Here is a 23,126-nt window from a genome sequence, read left to right on the forward strand (position 1 = left end):
CAAGACAGTGACTTGGTGTTTTTCGTTTCATCGATAGCTTCTAACTTTCATTATTCGAAAAACTTGCGTAATCTTCGATAGCGTTACAAAAAATGTTACACTTAAGAGATTTTAAATTATATCATTATTACTATTTTAGACGTATACATAATAAAAAAAATCTACGTGGATTGATTTTAATGTATATGTGAATAGAAGTATATATATCTATATGCTTATATAGTTAGATGGACTGCCTTAAGGTCAACCTGATGTTAATTCACCCCTAACCATAGATATTGGTACTGAAGATATATTAATAATTCCTCATACCATAAATGCGCCATCCACCTAAGAAACTAACTAAACTTGATGTTATATCCGTTGTAGTTATACTGTCTCACCATACAAATCGTAGCACTACGATTTTAAGTATTGCCGTTTGGTGGGAAAATATATGAGGGGGGGGGGGAGCTACCCAGTAGGCTTACACAAAAGCTACCACAAAGTTGTATAATTAAGACTTCGTAAATTGTCGTATATATTATTTTCTATATGCCACGCGCGGTTTCACCGTCTGTGGTTCATACCGTGATATTATATAATAATCTATAATCTTTCCCAATAAATAGACTATCTAAGGCATATACGTAATATAATATTTTAAATTTAAAAGGTATTGAACACACTTGTATAAAATTTAATTATTTGAACTTCGTAAAAAAAAGTTAGGCAATTTAGACAATAACTAGATCGAATACTCGTCGAAATAATATTTTCGGTTATATTAAAACAAAATATAAAAACTGCATTGGAAATGCAATGTGATGTTTTTAATATTGTAATGGTCGACGACAAAGCTTTGAAAAATGAGGTTCTCCTTTAAACAAAACAGTGAATGCATACATAAACACTTTGCACTATATAGGTACATATATATGTATATACGTAAATGTCTACTTGTGATATATACAGGGTTATTGGTAATTCGACGTATTCCCGCTAGGAGGTAATAGGGGTGGTATTTTTGTACATTTTTTCCCCCATGAATAAATGATTGAATGATTTCAACCAAGGTTTCAACTCACCGCAAAAAACGAGCGTGAAATGTCAGATTACGATATGATAGGCGACAATGACTCTAATAGTCATAAAATTTATGGGACACACGTATTAAAAAGGTGTATCAACGTACATCGTTTGTCACGAGTGAGATAACAAGCGAATTCTTATATAATCGCACTGCTTGTAATGCCTTTAGTCTGGTATAATTTCGGGCTTTCGTAGAACAACTCACCAAAATTTAATCTCAATTGGATGCATAGTTTAAGAACGTTTGGAGAATTTAATTTGGAGAAATGAGGAGCATTCATTTTTATTTATTAAGAAGAAGAAGATGGTTATTCTGGACCCCATACAAATTCCTAATCCCATACCTGAAAAAATCCTGTTATAACCTGCCTTCAACATATTCTTTGGCTATGCAAGGACTTGTAAAATTGAAAACGAAAATGTAGGGCGATGATTCCGATTGATGATAATAAACCGATTTTGGTCACTGTTATTTTCAAAGAATAGCTTATTATCCTGTAGATATTATGCCACTCAAGTAAACACAGTTGCACTTCAAATTCTTATAATCCGATACGCAATCCGACACGAACAGAGAACCAGGCGCAGGACCAACGGCTATCTGAGGTTATTCGTACTGCTATTTAAAAAAAAGAATCTTTAAAAAAACGTCCAAACACTGGATCAATGGTCTTCCACTACAAATTGAGGCGATAATATTGCCATTAATAACATAAATTACCGGTAAATATAATGGATTAGTGATGTGCTGCGACGCTCCCCAAAATCTGTCACTACCAAAATGAGTATAGCCTTTTAATGCGAACAGAATTTTGTTTATCAACTAATTTACCGTTAAAGCTTACGTAACAAGTTTTATGTGATAGGAATATCACAGGTTGAATACTAATATATTTTCATGGATAAAATAAAATAATGAACTTTGCACGTTAGAAATTATCAGGTCGAAATACGGCCTCATTTGGATTCGTCATAATGCCATGCATAGCGAAGTCACTGAAGGGTTTTTGGCTCCTAGTACGGATGTATTAACATATTTTCACTTAATTATTCACTTAAAAAGAGTACGTAAATAAGTAGGTCGAAAGCGGAAAACGAAGCGTCCGTTTAGTCCTTAATTTCAAACACCAAGTATAGTTTAGTTATTTTTTTCTGGCGTTTTTGGTCTATTGTGTTAATAATATTATTCGAAAAATACTTCTCTAGCAGTAACTAGACCAACTTATCAAGATACCTTTAATGCTCAAATTCACCCAAGACGCATAGTTCCTTTGCAATTCCTATTTCGTGAACCCGACGAGATTTTCTCAACGCTAGCTAGAATTTTTGTTTTGCTCCAGTATTTTTCTTCAATTATACAAAGACATTTCCGCATCACTGCACTAGATGCGGTTACGCCTCGTTTCCCGCGCTAAATCTCGTCTCCACGACCTTTATTTCAACCATATAAAGTTCATTATCCCTCAAGATCCAGGCAATTGAAGCTACGGGGCTAACAACACTTTCTTATCACGTATTCACCCATGTGCCTTTGACGTAAGGTGCATTTTCGTTTGAATGAGCTGCGGATTTATAGTTGTCAGGTTAAGCCATTGTTAAATCTGCCGAGAAGGCTTTTCCTAGCTTAGTGAATTGCGGTGAATCGAATGCTTTTTTTATTCAAATAACGTCACAATGAATGAAGTACTTTTGTGGACTAGATGAAAGGACTGTGGCTTATGCCCTCTTGAATCTTGAGAACTCGCTATGGTTTTTGTTACTTTATAACTTTCTAACACTTTTTGGTCTTTGAACGTATTTGTCATATTTGTAAATTTTTTGCGTAGGTGTTGCTCGTTGTGTCTGAATTCCTGTTTCAGAGTATTTTGCGTTGATAATTTTTAATCGATATCATAAAAGCACCAAGCTTCCAATTCGTCTGTTTATATACATACTTGTGTGTTTTATGAATGATCGCGATTTTAATATACTTTAAGGAACAGATTTTGATAATTTTTCTTGCGTTAAATTTAGAATAGCATCATATTATTTCTTTACGTTGGTTTGGGACAATGTTTAGTTTATTTTTTATGATTTAGACAGATGGATGGGCAAATAGGCCACCTGATGGTAGATGGTCACCACCGTCCATAGATATGGCCGTAAGAAATATTAACTATTCTTACATCGCTAATGCGCCACCAACTTTAAAAACGAAGACGTTATTTCCCTTGTGCATGTATTTGGCTAACTCAACCTTCAAACCTAGACAACAACTACTCCTAATTCGAAAAACTATCCTATGTCTCCCCGGGACTCATACTATCTCCATACCAAATTTCAGGCAGAGTAACTTCGGATTTATAATATTAGTATAGATGAACTTCAATATCACTTTCAGTATGTCCGTGTGTCCATTAATTTCGTATGTATCTCGGTCGCTAACTCGTGACGTAAATGCATTGTCTAAACACTATTATGTAACGTCTTGGGGGGCCGTCTGTGGTTTGTATTCAAGATGTGCACATGCGGAAAGTGTAAAGCAATACTCGTATTGACATTGTGATAAGAATTGCTCTCTTGATTTTTTTTTTAATTTTTTAAATTATTTGGTTGTACTATGTTCAAGTCCTACTACTACTATCAAACCTTTGCTAGAATTTGATTTGATTGGTAATTTGGGTGGTATTGTAATTTTTGTTATCTGTCACGGTTGTGTTTATGTTATACCTAGAATAATAGCAAGTTTTTTTTTTATTAAGTACAAGACCTCAATGAAAAATCTCCAACTTCATCAAAATCTACGTATAATGAATTTAAGTAGAGCAATATTCAAGTAGAATCAAGTAGAATTAATTATGTAATCAAGTAGATGATAAAATTATTTGACTTGAAAATTATATTTAAAGTTAACACCGTGCATCGGTTCCAAGTGTAAATCCTACTGAGAAAAATCGACCACAAAAACTCTAATTCTAATTAAAATATGTATATGTATGTATGTAAAATCATTTTAAATCGTTAAATAAATTTTATTTTTTGTTGTATTACATACATTATTAATCAAACATAACCGGTATGGTCTAAAAGATAATGTACACTGATTTAAAAGTATTTTTAATTAAAAATTAAATCCCGATCAAGAATCGTCCTCTAAGAGTGTTTCCGTTTCTGTAGAGAAAGATTGTTAGAAATTACGTACTCACGTTTTCGTGTTTGATGCTTTACTTTTATTTAAATCTTTATTTATAGCTTTGTTTACGTTTAAAATACTTAAAATAATAATAATTAATAGCAATTGCTCAAGTGAAACCACAGACGGTACAAATCAGATAACTAGAATTTTTTTCCTAAATTAGCGGTATAGACATTATGATGCCTATAAATGTGTATATAAAAATATAATCGATTATAAAACTTACGGACGAATTAAACGTGGGAAAATGAATTATCCAATTTTCACGCGTCATTTGAAGCACGCTGTCCGCGCTTGACACGCGATGTTTACACTGTATGTATCTTATAGATAAATATTACTATAGAAGAAAATTCAGACACATATATACTATATTATTGTTAAGAGAGATTTGTTCGTTTGTAATCGATAAAACCTGAAATATTGAATATTAGATTTATATCGAAATCGAATATTTTATCGAATTTTCTGTTGCACAACGTAACACTTTATTTTGAACAGTGACAATCGATCAGAGACATGGCTACAGATAACATAAAATATACATATATAATACAAAATTATATTCTTGTAAATTCTGCCCTCTGACAGATCGTCAACTGAATCTTATTTTAATATGTTAAATACAATTATATATTTAACATGAAACAACAGAATTGACATTAATATTTATTTAACTATTGGAAACCAACTGAACAAAAGTCACTTCGGTTTTAATTAATTTTAGTTCGATACTATGGTATTAGTATTAGTGGTATTAGTTTCATAAAAGGGCTGCTAAGCTATTTCATGTAATGACGACCTCTGTGGTTGAGTTGTGTGTACACCGGTTTTCATGGGTACGCCACTCCGAGGTTCCTGGGTTCGATTTCCGGGTCGATGTAGAAAAAGTTCATTAGTTTTCTATGTTGTCTTGGATCTGGATGTTTATGGTACCGTCGTTACTTCTGATTTTCCATAACACAAGTGCTTTAGCTATTTACGTTGGGATCAGAGTAATGTATGGGATGTTGTCCAATATTTATTTATTTATATTTATTGTTAAATTATTATTACGGACTTCCTACGGTAACAGTTCTTTTAAAAAAAAAAGAAAAAACGAGCAATATATAAAATCCATGAACCTTCGTCTTTGAAGAGTTGATTCTTTAAAAAAAAAGAAACCGCCAAAAAAGGTGAACGAACCGTGTGATAGATGACATGTTCAGGAAGGTACAAAGAAGTAATGAGGATATGACTAGGGATATGACGACATAAATGGAAGGGCAGGCGAATGATGAATGAATCAACGTAAAAAGACCCCAGTTGTGCGAACAGACTAGTTAAATGATAATGATTTTGATAAAAAAAAAACAAAGATCTCTTTACATACATTTATTATCTATACCTATAGTGACAGTTATATTAGGTATGTATATAGATGTACATAATAATATTGATTGTTTCGATTTTTATCACATGATCAGAGTTAAACAATAAAATACTATATATAACTCGATATAATATGCTCTATTAATAAGACTTGCGAGCAGTCTGCATTCGTTGATATTTATAATTTTATTTTATTGGTGAACATAAGTAACTACTGAGTTTTTTCGTCAGTCTTTGTCGGAATAGTACGTTGTCTACCTACATACATCTACATTTCCGCTATCTAAATTCCGTGCCAAATTCCGTCCTAAAGACTCGTGCATAGAGCATTTGAATGAACTGTAATTTATTTTGATTTGATCGCTGTTTTACCTAAACTATGAGTTGCTCAAGTTTTGTTAGGAGCTCTTTTATACTGCTTAAGTATATGTATAATGTAATATAGTATAGATTTTTTTTATTTAATTACTTCGCCCCCTTATCAATCTAATCTGTCTTGTAATTTCCGATGTGGACGCTTAGTCATATGGGGTAAGCTTTATTGTTCAAAATCGTTCCTCTCAGCTTCAACAAGCGCTTGCGCTACGGTCCAGAGTGTACTTAAATTAAGTATATTATTTTCTGTGCCCAGATACTATAAATTAAGGATTAAGTTTACTTCGTATATTTAAAGGGAAACTTTATTAATCATGATAGCACTTCGACTGAGGATTAAGAGCGGAACCGAAACGAAATGGCGATTTAGTTAATAAGATATTTGTTAATATTAGTTTTTATATTTTATTTAATTTTCACTCAGCTAGTGCTCTAAATAAACTAGTTATAACATAACATTACATAGATAATTATAAAAAAATACATCTTCCTCAAACCTAACGGTACTAAAGCTTCATGCTACGTGCTGTAATTACACGGCAGACGATTGCAGGATACAGTCAATCACGGAACTTCCTACTGTACGACAATTAACATCAACTGTTGGTATTGGTTTTGACCAGATTACCCTAAGGGAAGAGTCCTTAGCCCTTCGTTTTCCTAATTTGAAACTGACTTATGTATATGTTAAGTTGGTCACGTGATGCGAGGCACATTATTGACAATACAACACTAGTACGTAACGATGATACTTTATTATTAACTCTTAATATTTGTGTTATTCTAGGTTAAGGATTAACAAGCAAATTTCTACTACTATACTTGTCTTCATTATTTAATTTATTATGTCGACCGTACCGATCAATCTCATTCGTGTCTTCTCCATCCTACGTGGCATTGGTGAAATAATCTGTGCCCTATAGGCACAAATGAATGCCATTAAACGACGAATTGAATGATAAAAAAATAATCGAATGTTAAAAATCTTAAAAATATTATATATGTAAAAGTGTGCATTTTATATAGATTACATATGTAATGTTACATAAAAAACATATGTAATGTAATGTATGTGCATTTCGTGTGTTGCTTTGTTACGCTTACACATCTTAACTGATAAGTTAGTTAGTTGATAAACTAATCGAGAAAAATTGTCAGAGGTATAGGAAATGACTACATACACCTGAGTTCCCCCCCCCCTCCTGTTCCCTCTCAAGTGCGGGTGAAACTTGTATATTATATTATCAGAATATACTATCCACAAACAATACCTTATTGTAAAAGTAAGTGGGCTGATTATTATAAGCCGTTTTCCGTGTTTTCTAAAAAGTCATAAATAGTATGAAAACGTTATGTAGTCACGTTATGCCCGTAGTTTTAGTAAAGTTTATCACAGCACCCTGCTTTAATGCCCATTCTGGACTCAATTGATGCAGGTCACCTCGCGTTGTTTTCTTTTACAACTGAAGGACGAATTGAATTTTAAACAGAAGCTTATGTAATTCAACGTTTCGTCCTCGTATTGAAAGCCGCCAAATTTGATGGGTATTTGTATTTCCGAATTAAACGTTTAAAATATACTTGGTGATAGGGCTTTGTGGGTACCACCTACTCGTCGTATATTGTACCGTCAATCAGTAATACTTGTATGTTGTGTTCCGATTTAAAGGATCTTAGTTACCAAGGTTGGTGGCGCATTGGCCATGTAAGGAATGGTCAATATTTCTTACAGCAATAATATCTAGATATTCACGTAAGTACGTTTTCTCAAATTGTCATAAATGATTTGATGATCTTTTCAAACTATATTATTAATTATTTTTTAATCATATGATGGTAAGTTATCACCACCGCTTACAGCAACAATATTTTGAGAATTTGAGAAAACGTATCTAAATGAATTCGCACGTTACGAACGATTCGTTAAAGTTCGTCAATGTAAACAAAGAAATTGATTGACAAAAAATGGAGAAGGGGCTACATTTTTGTCATTGTCTATTTATATAGAACATTTTTGACGATATGTGATTAATCGTATCAAGAGTTCATACTAAAGTGTATGCACCATAACATAACAGAACAATAATAATTGCCTTCATGAGCACTTGTCAACATTTTTATCTGAACGGGAGCACACGAATACGAACCGGAAACGACGGTGTAGCAACAACGATAAGCGTGTCAATACTGGGACAAATAACGATATTTTGTGTAACTAGATGATGTACTAGGTTCGTTAGTTCCTTTAATATAAATAATTCCAGCCATAACAAAAAAAAGTCAAATGAACAACATTTGACGGCAAATAGACACGATATCATTTTTTTATGTAGTTATAATGGAATAAGCATCTTCCATCTCACTTGATGGAAAGTGTAGATGAAGATGAAGGTGGTACACGCCCATCCAAAAGAAACCTGTTCACTCTACTCTTAAAGGCTCCAGAGTTCAACTTATCAGAAGAAAAATAGACCCAGGCAGGTCGTTCCAAATCTTGGCGACTCTCACCAAAAACGAGTTTGACAAGCTGTCATTGGTCGAGAGCTTGATTAATCTATGGTTCACTATGGATTTGCGAAAAAATTGCGTTTCGAACTTTGACGAAACTGTTATCGGTATTTTGGGAGTAAAATTAAAGTTGAAATAAGGGGTTAAGTGCATTAGTGTTGTATTATAAATAAACGTATATTAATCATAAACTCTTAGTAGTGCACAACAGCACACAGCTGAGTTATTACCAAATCGCATGAAATACCTAAATCTAAGGTTTGTTTATCTTTTTTCCTACATATATTAGAATAGGCTACAGTTACTTGGTAGGAGGGTTTTATGAAAGCCCGTCTGGGTAGGTACCGCGAAACAATAATATTAAGTATTGTGGTGTTTCGGTTTAAAGAGCGTATGAGTCAGTGTAACTGGCACAAGGGACATATAACTTTGGTTTCCAAGGTTGGTGGCGCGTTGGTGATATGTGGAATGATGAATATTTCTTACGTTACCAATGTTTATTACCAACGCCAATGTGATATCGTCCAATTGAAGTGCCCCTTAATCTCGTTTGATTAATTGAGAGCTGAGAGTGTACTAGATCTCTCAATTACAATATCTACGCAATTTCATTGTCGAAAAGTGTTCCTTATCGACTTATCGGAAGTCTTCATTCTGAAATGCTAAAAGCTATCAAAGCTTTAAATTCTTGGAGTGCTTGCAAGAGAGAAGTTGAATAAAGTATAATCTACTTAACATTAACAGCTTCTAAACTGTAAAACTGCTGGGCTAAGGCCTCCTCTCCCGTTGAAGAAAAGGTTTGGAGCATATTCAACCACGCTGCTTCATTGCGAGTTGGTGGATACACAATATTTCGATGAAATTAGACACATCCAGGTTTCCTTGCGATGTTCACCCCGGTGCACGAGATGAATTATAAAAACAAATTAGGCACATGAAAAATCAGTGGTAATTCCAGACCCCCAGATGCAAGGACAACGGCTACTGAGACCTCAAATGATTAATATATTTTATTAATAATTTTATCAAAGCAATATAGGAAACTTACCAAAAAAAAGGAATTACGTTTTAGTTTCGTCATATTATATTATCATAAGTAAACATATATTTATATTGAAATCAATTATATTTACACGGAATAATTATTCAGGTTTATCAGATTTCCTACGAAATGATTCATCATGAAATAAATTGTACGTTTTTTTTTTCATTGATGAGACTACCTGCTTTCCGATAACTCGAGTGCCCTTTATCGAGTGCCGATATACAGTTCGTTCGTAGAAATGTAATGTAATTTATGTTAGCGAGCGATTAGCGGGTATATAGGCGGTAGCGATTTTTGTCAAAGCGATTGATGTTAGTTTATTATCGTAACATTCTTGTTGTAGTTGTGCACAACGAATTTACAAATCTGATGAAATGAAATGACGGGTATCTAGTTGATAATATGAAACTACTGAGGTACCACCAACATATATTCATCATATATTCTACCGTGATGCAGTAATACTTTGTATTATTGTGCTGCGAATTGAAGGCTGATAAATAACATTTCAGTTTCCAATGTTGGTTGGCGATCTAAGGAACGATGAACCTATCTTGTTTTTCTTCCTTTCGTTTAACAGGTACAAAAAAGAAAGAATTCATTTTAGAACATTATTACTAGATTATTTGACTAAGAATAAGATCAAAAGTTATATCACACATAAAGACTCTTAAAGACTTGCAAATTTTGAATAAAACATCAATTTTATTATAAAAAAACGCTCCTCTCGTCACTGTAACGTATTTACTAGACAGCTTTTCTACAACTGACCCGCTATTCGATTTCTCTCGGCTCACTTCGCGGAGCATAACGCGAAGATTCATCCGATATATAAATTAAAAAGATATATTTACGACTAATTAAAAAAAAATATCCTTTTATTTATTCCGAGGGTCGTGTCCGTGTGTATTATTTAAGTTATATAATATACGGTTTTATTACACTAATATTTTATATTAATTGTAATTAATCATGATCGTTTATTGATAAATTTAAGCCTTATGTCTTGTTTTTTTTTTTTTGGTCATAAACACTGAATCTACTTAAAAGATATTTAAAAAAAAAATCTTTTAAGAATTTTTAAAAACACAAACGAAATTTATAAATCTGCTAAACAGTTTATAATGATCTTCCTTAACAAACATAGATTTGTTAATTTTAACTGCATCCATCAAACTGTCAAGTCGCTAATAACTCGTAAACGTGTTTATTAGACAATGGTGTCTCGTTACTTGTATTAAGATCAACGAATTAATTAGAAATGGTATCAAGTCTATTTATGTAATAAATCGAATGAAACCATATAACATATAAACACACACACACACACACACGAACGGTGAGAACGCACACATTGGAACACTTAATTTAAATCAAGTTTAATTACTGTCTTTAATATTAATAATACTTTGCTTTGCTAGGTTAGAGATTATATAAGTTGTCTTCGTTACTAAAATTTGAGAAGTATTGTGTATCAATACCTGAGCCCGTAGTTACACGTGAATTAAAGCTTTGATCTCGTCTGTGATTTAAAATTCTGTACTTAGTTTCGCTGTCCAAGCCAAACGAATTAGTTTGTCTGAACCGGAATTGTTTTGGTCAACGATAAATGACATTATTTAGTTATATCATTCAATCTCACTTTCCTTATTACTTCAGAAACTGGTGTCTAGTCTAGTGTTTATTGTCATTTTCGAACAATAGTAATCGGTAATATTGAATATTGGTTTCCGCACGCGGTTACGGTTACGTGTGCGTAGAAGGGCGCTTTAGGTATCCTATACTATTTTTTGTGTATCTAAATATGTGCTATATTTCGTGATAGTTTAATAACTAAGATGTATGTGTACTTATGGCAGGTGTTAAATCAGTTCAATCGTTCCATCCTCACAAAAATCCCCGTTTATAATATTACACGGATTAGTTAAACTTAAACCTATCACCCGTTCAAAATGTATATTCAACCGATTCCGCTGGCAATGAACTCGGACACTTGCGTATACACCTGCATGAACGACGAATAGTTAATTCCGAGCTTTTTTTATCGTCGATATCTTGCATAGAATGTCTCATTTATAAACATTCGTTATATTTATAGTTGGAGTATATGGGTGGTTAAGATTATTAGAGCTATATTCTATTTCAAATCGAAAAAGTTGAAAAGACAAACATAGTATTTAAGTAATCCATGCAATTTCCTTATGGCTCTGTCATAGTTACTACATATGATACGACACTATTCCATATCCCTGAATATAAGTATATTTTTACTTCTAAAGTTCTGATGATAAATTCGACGATATTCAAAACGATATTATTTGACGAATATTTTAGACTAACTGCTCGTCCCGACTTTGCTCGGGTTTAATCGTTTACGCAAGCAATGGAAGCTATCAAAGGGAATAATTTTCCCCAGTTTTTGTTATATTTTTCATTGATACTTATCTTCTATGGTCGTATTGTGATGGTATATAGTCTCATGTAATTATGAGCTATTACAGGTTATACACCAGAAGTTGGCTTGTGTTTGGTATAAACCAAGTAACAGCCTGTAAATGTCTTACTGCTGGGCTAAAGCCCCCTCTCCGTTTTGAGGGGAAGCCTACACCACCATGCTGTTCCAATGCGTTTTAGTGGATTCACATCATTCTTCGCAATGTTTTCCTTCAAAAGATGAATTATAAACACAGATTAAGAGTATGAAAATTCAGCGTGACTTGTCTGAGATTTAACCCATAATCATCGGTTAAGATGCACGTGTTCTAACAACTTCGCATTCATGCCTCATAGATGTAATAGAAACCGATACGAAGTATCGATTTGATATAGAGCAAAATAAGATGATATTCAAAATAATCATTCGTTAAATTTCTCAAAACAAATCGTTAGGTGTAATGATCACAACACACTCGAGCACCTGCGTTGTCCAATCAAAACAATTTAACAATTGACGATGCGCGAGCGCACGACAACGGAACGATTTCGAACTAATTGAGTTTAAGAGAACACAATTAAGTGTACAGTTGACCGTTATGGAGTTGTGACTTATTATAACACTCGTTTTACAATGCTGATTAATATGTATGTTAGGTCATTATATTGTTAAGATATCTTAATATATTTTAGTTACGTTTCTGAGATTGTCATCGTAACTGTCTATTTAAGTATCAATAATAAACCTTTAGCCGAGATGGCCCAGTGGCTAGAACGCGTGCATCTTAACCGATGATTTCGGGTTCAAACCCAGGCAGGCACCACTGAAATTTTATGTGCTTAATTTGTGTTTATAATTCATCTCGTGCTCGGCGGTGAAGGAAAACATCGTGAGGAAACCTGCATGTGTCTAATTTCAACGAAATTCTGCCACATGTGTATTCCGCCAACCCGCATTGGAGCAGCGTGGTAGAATATGCTCCAAAAACCTTCTCCTCAAAGGGAGAGGAGGCCTTTATCCCAGCAGTGGGACATTTACGGGCTGCTAATGCTAAAAAAAAAAAACCTTTTATATAGAGTCTAGTATATGTATATAGTCGATAATTTGATTTGTTTATCAAATGATTTCACGAGCCACCTTATTAATCTTTGCTAATATTATAAAGCTGAAGATATACTTTGAAAATCTTGATATCAATGATTCAATTTGAAAGTATTGAATTCGAAGATGAAATTTGAAAAATTCTTTCAGTTTTAATATTTTAGCTCATTTTACCGAAGAAGGCTATATGGGTATAGCATATGGCACGGTACGACCAATATCTAGGAACTGGAGTTTTTTTTTTTTTGAGAGCTTCCGTGCATGCAATGTCCTAGCGGTTAAAGTTTAGCAAAAATCACGTGTGACAGAGTCTGTAATATAGCCAAGCAAAGTCGGTACGCATAGTTAGTCTCTGATGAAAAGGTTTTAATTGATCTATATATTCCAAAGTCGTATTAATTTTATATTAGTAATTAAGCTAAGTGCGCTATTGTGCCTTAATAAATATATTTTTTTGCTTAAATTTCAACATAACAGATTAAAAATGTAACATTTCCTCCCCTATAATCAATCAAATGCAATTATTCTAACAAAGAAAGTTTGATAATAATGGCGCTAAACATATACGGGCTACATTTGACGTTATTGCTAAACTCTTTGTATATAATATATATTATTTAAATACATATATTTATGTGTAATATATTGTGACTTATTGAATATTAATAATATTTGTGCAGAAGTTGAAACTATAAGTTGTAAATAATTACTTGGAATTTGACAATCTTTATTATGGTCACGAGCACTAACCTCCATACTCTGCATTAAAGTTATATCTTTTAATTGCGTAGATTTCTAAGGGACTGTATACCTATAGAAACATGTTTCTAAGAAAAAGGGCCTTTACGGACAGACAGACAGACGGACAACGAAGTAATCTTATAAGGGTTCCTTTTTTCCTTTAGAAGTACGGAATCCTAAAAATTAATTGTTAGTTAAAAAAAAACTGGCTTACGTTTTTAATTCAGTTACTTGTTCCTATTGTATAGGTAAAAAAGTCACATGACATAATGCCTTTGAGGAGGAGATTTGAAGTGGCAAATTTTCATTCGTTTTACGCAATTAATGAAAACATATTATTAAAAAACCCGACGATATTAGTACCTCCCTCTCTTTCAAATGTTTTTTTTTTTTAATTTACTTTATTTCATGACTAGTTGGTATTTGATCGAGAACAGTCCGGACATTATATAAAGAATGATTCACTCTGTATACTGAGTAATACTATGATTATGTATAATAAAATTACTTAAATATTAAGTGATCGTGAATTACAATACGATTTCATAGTAAAATGACTGATCACAAGACGTAAAGACGAAATCACGTCAAAGTCACAAGAGTTTCATTTTTATACCAAGGTTCGGTGCGTGTCTAGGAATTCAATTCGAATCTCACTTGTGAAATTTTGATTGGATGAATCCGATTGAATTGAAACGTACAGTTGTTAGGACTTGCGTGAAGGCTTCTAATACGGTTGGCTTCCTCTTTACGGGATGTCTTGAGCTTATTTCATCACGTTGCTTCATATCTGATTGGTTTAATAAACACGGGTCAGAAATTACACATGCAAGGTTTTTCGCGATGGATTCCTTAAGAATAATTATTTTGGATAAGAAGCAAAAACTAGCTGCATGTTTCGACTTTGTCTGGGTGAAATAAGAATTTGATTTACCTCTACCGATAGGAGCGACATTAATCGGATCCCAACTAAACCAGCGACACACATAAATATACACAACCAAATCATATCGATATCGACGACTTCAGTTACATACATTACACAATATATAGAAAGATGTTTTCTAATAACCGAATCAAATAAATGGTTTGATTTATCCTCCAAGCTGTAATCTATAATGCAATTTTTAATTTCTGTTTATGACAAAAAAACATACTTTAATAATAATTTGGAATTTATATGCGCTCTCAAAGTTAATTTATTGATATATGTTAGAGATAACGTCAGTGATTTATGTCATCTATCAGATTAATTTTCATTCCGACAAATAAACGCCTTATTTTTATGTATTGAAATCAATGTGTCTTTGTTTTGCCCGTATGTATTTATATGCATACGATGTACTTAGGTATCATAAACTTCGGTATGTTATTTCCTGAGATTAGCGCGTTCACAAACAAGCTCATAACGTTTATTATATTTGTATATATGGTATATATATATAGTATTTATAGTGTTCACACACACTAAAAGTTGAAAGAGTATGTATTGAATGTCTTGGCGGCTATTCTCGGTGGAATTTCGAAAAACATTCCGAGCAGTTGGTAGCTTTACATTAAATACAGTTCTTTGAAATGATGATTCAAAAGCCTACTTTAATAAAGTATAACTTAATTTTGTTTTCGATTAGGAAGAGAACCATGGTCACTGTTAGTCAAAGAGTCCAAGCATTAAGCTTCGGTGGATAAACGTATGATCTGTATAAATATTAGTCTTAAGGGGGTGTCGAATACGTGAGCCGCGATCGTTGTTAAAGTATGTTGCAAGTACTGCGTTCATCAAGGTTTAATGAAGCTGTTCTAATGACAGTTTTAGTAGAATCGAGAGATTTGTGGTTTTCGTTGTTCTTACGGATTGTTAGTACTGCCTACGAGGAGTGATTCATTGATGATATCCTCCTCATTGATTGCTTAAGGGACGCTAGCAACTACGGACATATTATATTATATAGTGCACAAACACAGGTGCTCTCTCTATTCCCTCACTCTCACAATGCAATCGGACGGCAAATCCGATACAACTGGCATGAGTTCAGGTGCTTTGTCTTTTTTTATGGCATAGGTTTGCGCACAAGCATATGGTTGGTAAGTGGTCAACACCGCCTATAGACAATGGCGCTGTAAGAAATATTAACCATTCCTTACATCCCCAATACGCCACCAACCTTGGGAACCACCAGCCCCACCACCAAGTAAATTTCAGGCTCTCCAATGTACGAGAGTATACACACTTCCAAATTTCAGAAAACGGGCTACTACTGAAGTTCTTATGTCGGAAAATTCAATGGCTTTTTATCGCCTTACCTGTAGTGAATTCAGGACCTCGGGATTGCGGCTTCTTATTTAGACATACGAAGAGTAATTCAACGCGTTTCAATAAAAAACGTTTCATAGTTTCACTGTCGAAGTGTATATGACGTATTGGAAGACCTTCGACACGTTCGTTTACTCGGTAACTCAAAAACAATTGGGTACCGTTAAACGTAAACAATTCGTTAAATATAGTAAGCGATGCTCCGCCTAGTTATTGTTCTATAAACTTCCTTTGGTTATACTTTGATCTATACATTTTATTTTATACAGGTGGTTTTTTTAAGTGTGCGTGGATGAGCCAATTATTGGTGATACTATCGGCTTCAACAGTGTCGAGAACCATCCTCGGCTAGAAAAATAAACCAATGATACAAATTAATGTAATATTTATGAGCATTTTTTTCGTATTTCTTGTAGTTACAGATACGGATATTCACTCAAACTTGAAGAACTTACTCACACAAATTTATTTATATGTATAATGATTTCAAGGGCGTGACGGTAATAGTCGAAAATATTATAGACAACAGCGAAATACAATTCTTAAGAATTCATTTAAATAGACGGTTTTTATATGATATTTAATACCTTCGTTATGCCTTTCTATTTCGTCCTATTAATATAGGAAATGACTACTTTCGTACTGAACTTGAAGGCTAGAATGGCGCAATAGTATATATACAAAGAAAAATCGACCAAATTACCATATGATAGCGTATATTATTGTTAATAAACTAAAATTGCCCATCGATCATTGTCTTTATACATTTAAAATCAATAAAACCAGTACTTCCTTATTATTATAGGGTTAAGTACAAAAATGATTTTGCAATAAAAATGGTTTTATTTATCTCGTATCGGATGTCAAGTGATAACTGGTGATGCGTATTGAGGTTAGACAGTCAACTGATTGATAACTATGTCATACTTAACGAAATACTGTCAGTTTGCCGCGCGCCCTCGGCGAGAGAGCACGTGTATTACCTTTGAAAAAATAATATGTTATGTACGTAGTGTTTTAAGAATAGACGCCAAAGAACCCATTTGTTGAATAGTGCGTGTGTTTATAGTGACAAAATGAGGCGAATGAAAATGAACCTGAACCCAGATCTGGGTGATCTCGAAGAGATGCTCGCACACGTTCAGACCCAGATCGAACACGAGATAGTCTTGGAAAAGGAATCGAAGATGCCGTCACTGACCAGCGTTCAGGAATCCCCGAAAATGAAACGTTCGTCTTCCGTGACGAAGGCAGACAGCTTCGAATACCGCCGGCCGTTGCCTAGACCAAATTTAAATAGGATTAACAGCGACAACGGTATGGTAATATCAGATGATAAAAGAAATGAATATGGCCAAACAAATGTAAATCAAAACGGATTGAGAGGTTCTCAAACAAGTCTTAAATCAGATGACACAATATCCCTCCAATCGTTTCGTTCGGAGCCGGTCCAGAGGCATTCTGTCATGAGCCTCCCGGATAAAAGGGACAGTGCTTCATTAAACGGGAGGGGTAAGACGGCTACTTTGCCCAGAGGATACGGTTCGACGAGAGAGAAGAATTGGGAGGATTACTGGGCGCAGTGAGTAACTCGTGTTGTTTAAAACTTTAAATTGTTTTTTTTTTATTATTATTTAGGGATGTATAATGCGGTCTTCTTCATTCAAATGTCAAGTCAATCATGATAGAGAGGGATAGAGATAGCCTAGCTATGTTTAATATAAAGAAAATTACATGTTGGAATTGAGCGGTCTATGCATTTGTTACATTGATAGTTAATCACACCGAATAAGACATTTATTTTGTAGTGAGTATAGGAAATATACATTTAAAGCGAATCTACATTACATACATATTTCAGTGTTGACATTTTAAATAACTAGTTTTGAAGCATCGAATTTTATTAAGCACAATGAAAAGAGAATTGGTATGAAGTATTTTTTTAATGTTTATGACTGCTAACATAACAATAATTATACAACCAAAGTATGTATAATTATTGTTGAGGTTTTAATGAGGTCGTAATTCCCAAAAATGGATCAGTGTCTCGTACAATACACGATTTATAGCGTTTTTTTTTTCGTTCTGTTGGAGTTTATAAAGCGTGTTATGGGAATGAAGACACGGGAAAAGTTGAATTGTTTTTACTGAGAGGGTTCTGTGAAGGCTCATCTGAGCTATTAATATTAATTTATCAGGTATTCAGGCTTTGCGTGGCGTCGGTATGTTTAAACGAATGAGATAGCAAATAGCAAAGATGATGCAGCTTATGTTCCTCACTTCTCGACCTATGTATTCCTCACAACAATCACCACTTACTACCTAATTGTACCATCATCACATCTTATATGTTTTTTTTTTATACGGCCTAGTTACGTAACCGAGCAAATGGTTCAGGTGGACAAATCATGTGATTGGCACCGTAAATAAATTAACCATTCCTTACATCGCTAATGCTCCATCGACATTGGGAACTAAAATGTTATGTCCATTATGCCTCTATCTACACTAGCTCATTCACCCTTCAAACTGGAACACGACAATTCTGGGTATTACTGCTTGGCAATGGAATAGCTGATGAGTATGCGATACCTACCCAGGCGGACTTGCACCAAGCCCAAACACCGAGTGAAAATTGAATTCACAATATATTAGTTTTCAAGAATTTATTTAAGAGTATCATTGCCGTTAAACAGTTACCAAAAATATTACCACAAAAGATAACCGTTAAGTCGGTTCAACAGTTGATAAAGGTTTCATAGAAATATTTTATGTAAACAAAAGTTAGTCAGGTAGCGCGATAAACTCATTAGTCTCCTAATTACCCAAACAATTGTTTTAAGAATTATTTCGAGGATTGTGTTTCGTTTAAAATACTTTGAAAGTAGATTAAGTGTCTCACAGGTACGGCGATAAGATTGTCGTGTGGAAGTGGTGTAATTATATTTTAATTTTATGTTAGAAGGTTTTTGTATGTCAATGTTTTGTATTGGTATACTTTTTCGTGAAACTGACAATTCAATCATTATTAGTGATGCGAAAGTGAGTTTGTTTGTTTGTTACGCTTCCGTGTCTCATGTACTCAACTGATCGTCATTAAATTTAGATATTAATAATTAACATTTATAAAATATTTAGCAAAAAAAAACGAAAATGGATTTTTATAGGATAGGTAGGCACGGGCAAATCCTGATCGTAAGTGGTCACCGACTCCCAAAAATATTAGCGCTGTAACCAACTTTGGGAGCTAAGATGTTATCTCCCTTGTGCCTGTAGTTGCACTGGCTCACTCTGCAAACCGAAGCATAACAATACCAAGTACGATGCGTTGTTAACCGAACGGGCACAAAGTTTTATCACCGACTAAATGCTCGATAAAGGAAATTTGATTTCTTTTCTCTTTCGTATAAATTCGACAAAGGACCGGTGTCATACCATTAGACCATCTCGACTTTCAATTATTGTGAAAGCATTGTTATAGTCGAAATCGACTCGGTCGAGACTCGGGACTATAATTTAATATAATAAAATTGATTGCGGACAAACCGATCAATTGACCAACTTTCGTTTCTATTTGTTTTGTTGTTTGGAATAATAGTGATGTATCTCATTAAACGAGTTAATGATAATTGCATAATAGTTTTAAATATTTATCTATTTATATAGCCTATTATAATCGAAGTTGGAGTGGATAGATTTAAACAATCCAACTGTTTTGCTAATAGCTCTGACATATTATTCACTACAAACAGTTCTTGAATGAATATACCTCTGTTTATAATTCGTCGCTATTCTATACAACTACTTTTTTTTCATCCAATGTTGTAGTTCCGATACAGACTCCTCCGACGAGAATCCCAATTATTTAACGATTATAAAAAAGCACATTTTTAGGCACATATGATGTTCTACATGTCAGCCGATATAACGTCAATCCGATGTTAAATTTGTTTGTTTGACTTTACACCGCCTTTGATCATGAATTATATAACCAGTTATCATACGAGTGGAGCAGCGTCCTGATCAGGTGGTGATATTTACGAGCTGCCTAGGTTTCTCGAGCGACCTGTGGTCAGTTGATAGAACACGTAAATCGGTACCGAAGTACCATTTACTTTTCATTTGCTTATGTTCATCACGTGTTCGCTTGTGTCGTGATGAAACTTTGTGCTGTTGAAATTTTAAATAATATATATTAATTTACATAAAAGTGAAGAACATAATAATAATTGAAAAAACGTGATAGAATAGAAACGTCTGCTTCTTGAATGTTCTCGACTATATTGCTTGTTATTATAAAATCAAAATATACTTTATTCGAGTAGGCGCTTGCGAGTACTTTTGAATCATTCAATCAGTCATTTTAAATGATTAAAGTAAATTAGAGCCACTTCCGGTTCGAAATGTAGATCCTAAGGAGAATAATCGACAAGAATCATCAGTCGTTACTCTTTTCCGATAATCAGTTACGTAGGTTATTAAATACAATAATTAGATTGTTTAGTATTTTATACGTAAAGTATATTCTTCTACAAATAAAATAGTTTAGAATATTTTTAAAAATAACTAATATCTTGTAATTTAAGGAATCCTTTAGTCTCGAATGATGCAACTTTTTTTTTATAACTTTCTGACATCTTGTATATGGACATGTGGTGGGCACCTTTCTGCCCACTCGAGTTTTACTTTTTGGCTCAGCTAAATGAGATAAAAAAAAATAACTTGACCGCCTACAGTATTTGACGACATTCTGTAAGCGTTTAATATTTTGTCGTAATATGTAACTATTGAGAACTGTGATGGTCCAGTAGCTAGGTAATCGAAGATTACGAGATCAATATTGGGCAAGCACACGCTTCTAAAAAAAGTAGGAAATAATACTATGTATATATAAATTTATTTAGTATTAGTTGTCGTTGTCGCGGCATTGCTTGCGCCCGTTTCCTTTCGTAAGAACCTTTTTCAAAGTATTGGTAAACTTAAAAAAAGGAGAATGAAGTTGTTCCCAAGTGATGGCGTGACCAAGATAAGTTTTCTCACCTCTAATCTATTCCTGAACTTTGTATAGGAATCTATCAAAAGATGGTTTGCAATTAATTATCTACGTATTTTTCTTTTTTTTTAACTACCTATTTCAATAAAAAAAACATGTACCTAGACATAGTGGTACATGGGCGTCACCACAGGCGATTGACTTCCTTACAGATTTTCTTTGGCGCCTGAAGGAATATTAACTATCCCTTACATAACAAATGCTTCACCGTGATCACGTGTGTATGTAGTTACACTGGCTCACCATTCAAACAACAGTACTAAAGTTTATCTGGTTAATTTATTCCCGAAAAGATTTTTGCTTACGAATTTTCTACGGGGGCGTAATTCAAAAACGTTTCGTAAGTATCGTAACTCATAAACAATCACTTAAATATGTAGAATTACGATTCGTTTAATAAAAAAACCCGCGAAGGAATTGTCCATGCGTCAACCTTTCACGTGACATGTATATAAAATATGTCATTTATATATATTTTGATATATACTATAAACGAATTCGTTATCAGTATATAACTGTGTAGATTTTTTTATTTTAGAAATGTATATAAATATTAGGATTATTTCTGTAACACGATTGAGTTACTCAATTGTAATTAGAATTAATTAAGTGTTCTTAATTGCTTACTGTTACATGAGTTGAGGATTTGTAATCGTTAAATCAAACGTCTGTTGTTCTAGTTTGTTTTTATGCATGTGGTTTTTTTTTATCATATTATTGTAATGATCTATACTTGTCCCTTAACACAATTCATCCCTTATATTAACCATACACACATACATGCATATATTCATACATGTGTGTACTAAATAAACATTAAACAGAGCACGTGTGTACGTCCTTGAGTTATTCGTAATCGACTAAAAGTATTATGTAAACGTTAGATTACCATATAACCATTAAAGTGAAATATTAAACAAATGATTTTACGACGCTAGTTTTATTATACAATAACAAATAAAAAGTAATCAATCTCGTTTAACCTAAACACAGATTGTATGAATACATGACCTTCTGAAGCAATCGACCCACGTCCGCCCTCGCCGAACGACGTTGCATAACTGACAAACGACAATGACAAAACTGTCAAGTCGAGCGCGATTGAAGTTCGAAATTCAAATACACTTGCGTGATCAAGCGAAGCCTAAATTAAAGGTGGAGCTATACTTGTGTTCTTTTATTAGAAGTTAAAATTTAAGCCTATTTTTTTTTCTCTTGACGCAAAGGGCAAAAGGTTGTAACATTCAATAATGGAGCATACCTTTGCTATTCTTGAGAGTGTCAGAGTATTTTATTCAAGTAGGTGTGTTACAAGCACTAATCATAATTTTACAGCATTGCATTAAATGTAAAGCTTCCACCGATTCGAAAAGTAGTTTTAGATGAAACATTTATATATTTTCTGTATTGATGCCACGGCGGATGATTTAGCGACGCTTTCGCCTCGCATTGTTGCAGAAGTGCTCGTGATCTTAAGCTTCGTGTACACTGATATAATCTAAACTGTATAATGATTAGCTTACACAGTAGACTGAGAGTTTATTTATTGCGTTATTGTACGGAGTCGATAACTGTCTAAGGCTCTAATAGTAAATTTAGTTCCGACGCCTATCGACTTAGTCGATTGTTGAAATTTTGTAAGTCTTGGGCATTTCTAAATAAAGATTATTCAGAATGAACTTTTATCGACAATGCGGTCCTGTAAGAATTCTCTTCGTATCTCAGGCGTGAAATATTGACATCCGACTTGCGGTGATACTTCATTTTGATACGTGTTTTCTATAATTTCTTCGAATTCAAATATTTTATAATTTTATTTAATTTATAAAATGAAACGTAGATTTATTCGGAATGAGGTGTGTGTAACGTATGAATCAGACACATATCGCGTTAATTCCAAATTTTTCTTAAATTTACCGTACGTCATTACTTCCCAGA

The 23,126-nt window shown here is 33.6% G+C and overlaps 1 protein-coding gene across 1 annotated transcript in view; it reads left to right on the forward strand.

Moving 5' to 3' along the window:
- LOC125073931 (protein enabled) overlaps positions 1 to 23,126 on the forward strand; it is a 56,292-nt gene that overhangs the window by 20,422 nt on the left and 12,744 nt on the right. The window contains exon 2 of the mRNA XM_047685041.1: positions 17,205 to 17,717. Within this exon, the coding sequence (XP_047540997.1) occupies positions 17,212 to 17,717 (506 nt within the window). The 5' untranslated portion in view covers positions 17,205 to 17,211. The remainder of the gene's footprint in view (positions 1 to 17,204; positions 17,718 to 23,126) is intronic.

This window comes from Vanessa atalanta, chromosome 26 (genome assembly GCF_905147765.1).
Source record: "Vanessa atalanta chromosome 26, ilVanAtal1.2, whole genome shotgun sequence".
NCBI lineage: Eukaryota > Metazoa > Arthropoda > Insecta > Lepidoptera > Nymphalidae > Vanessa > Vanessa atalanta.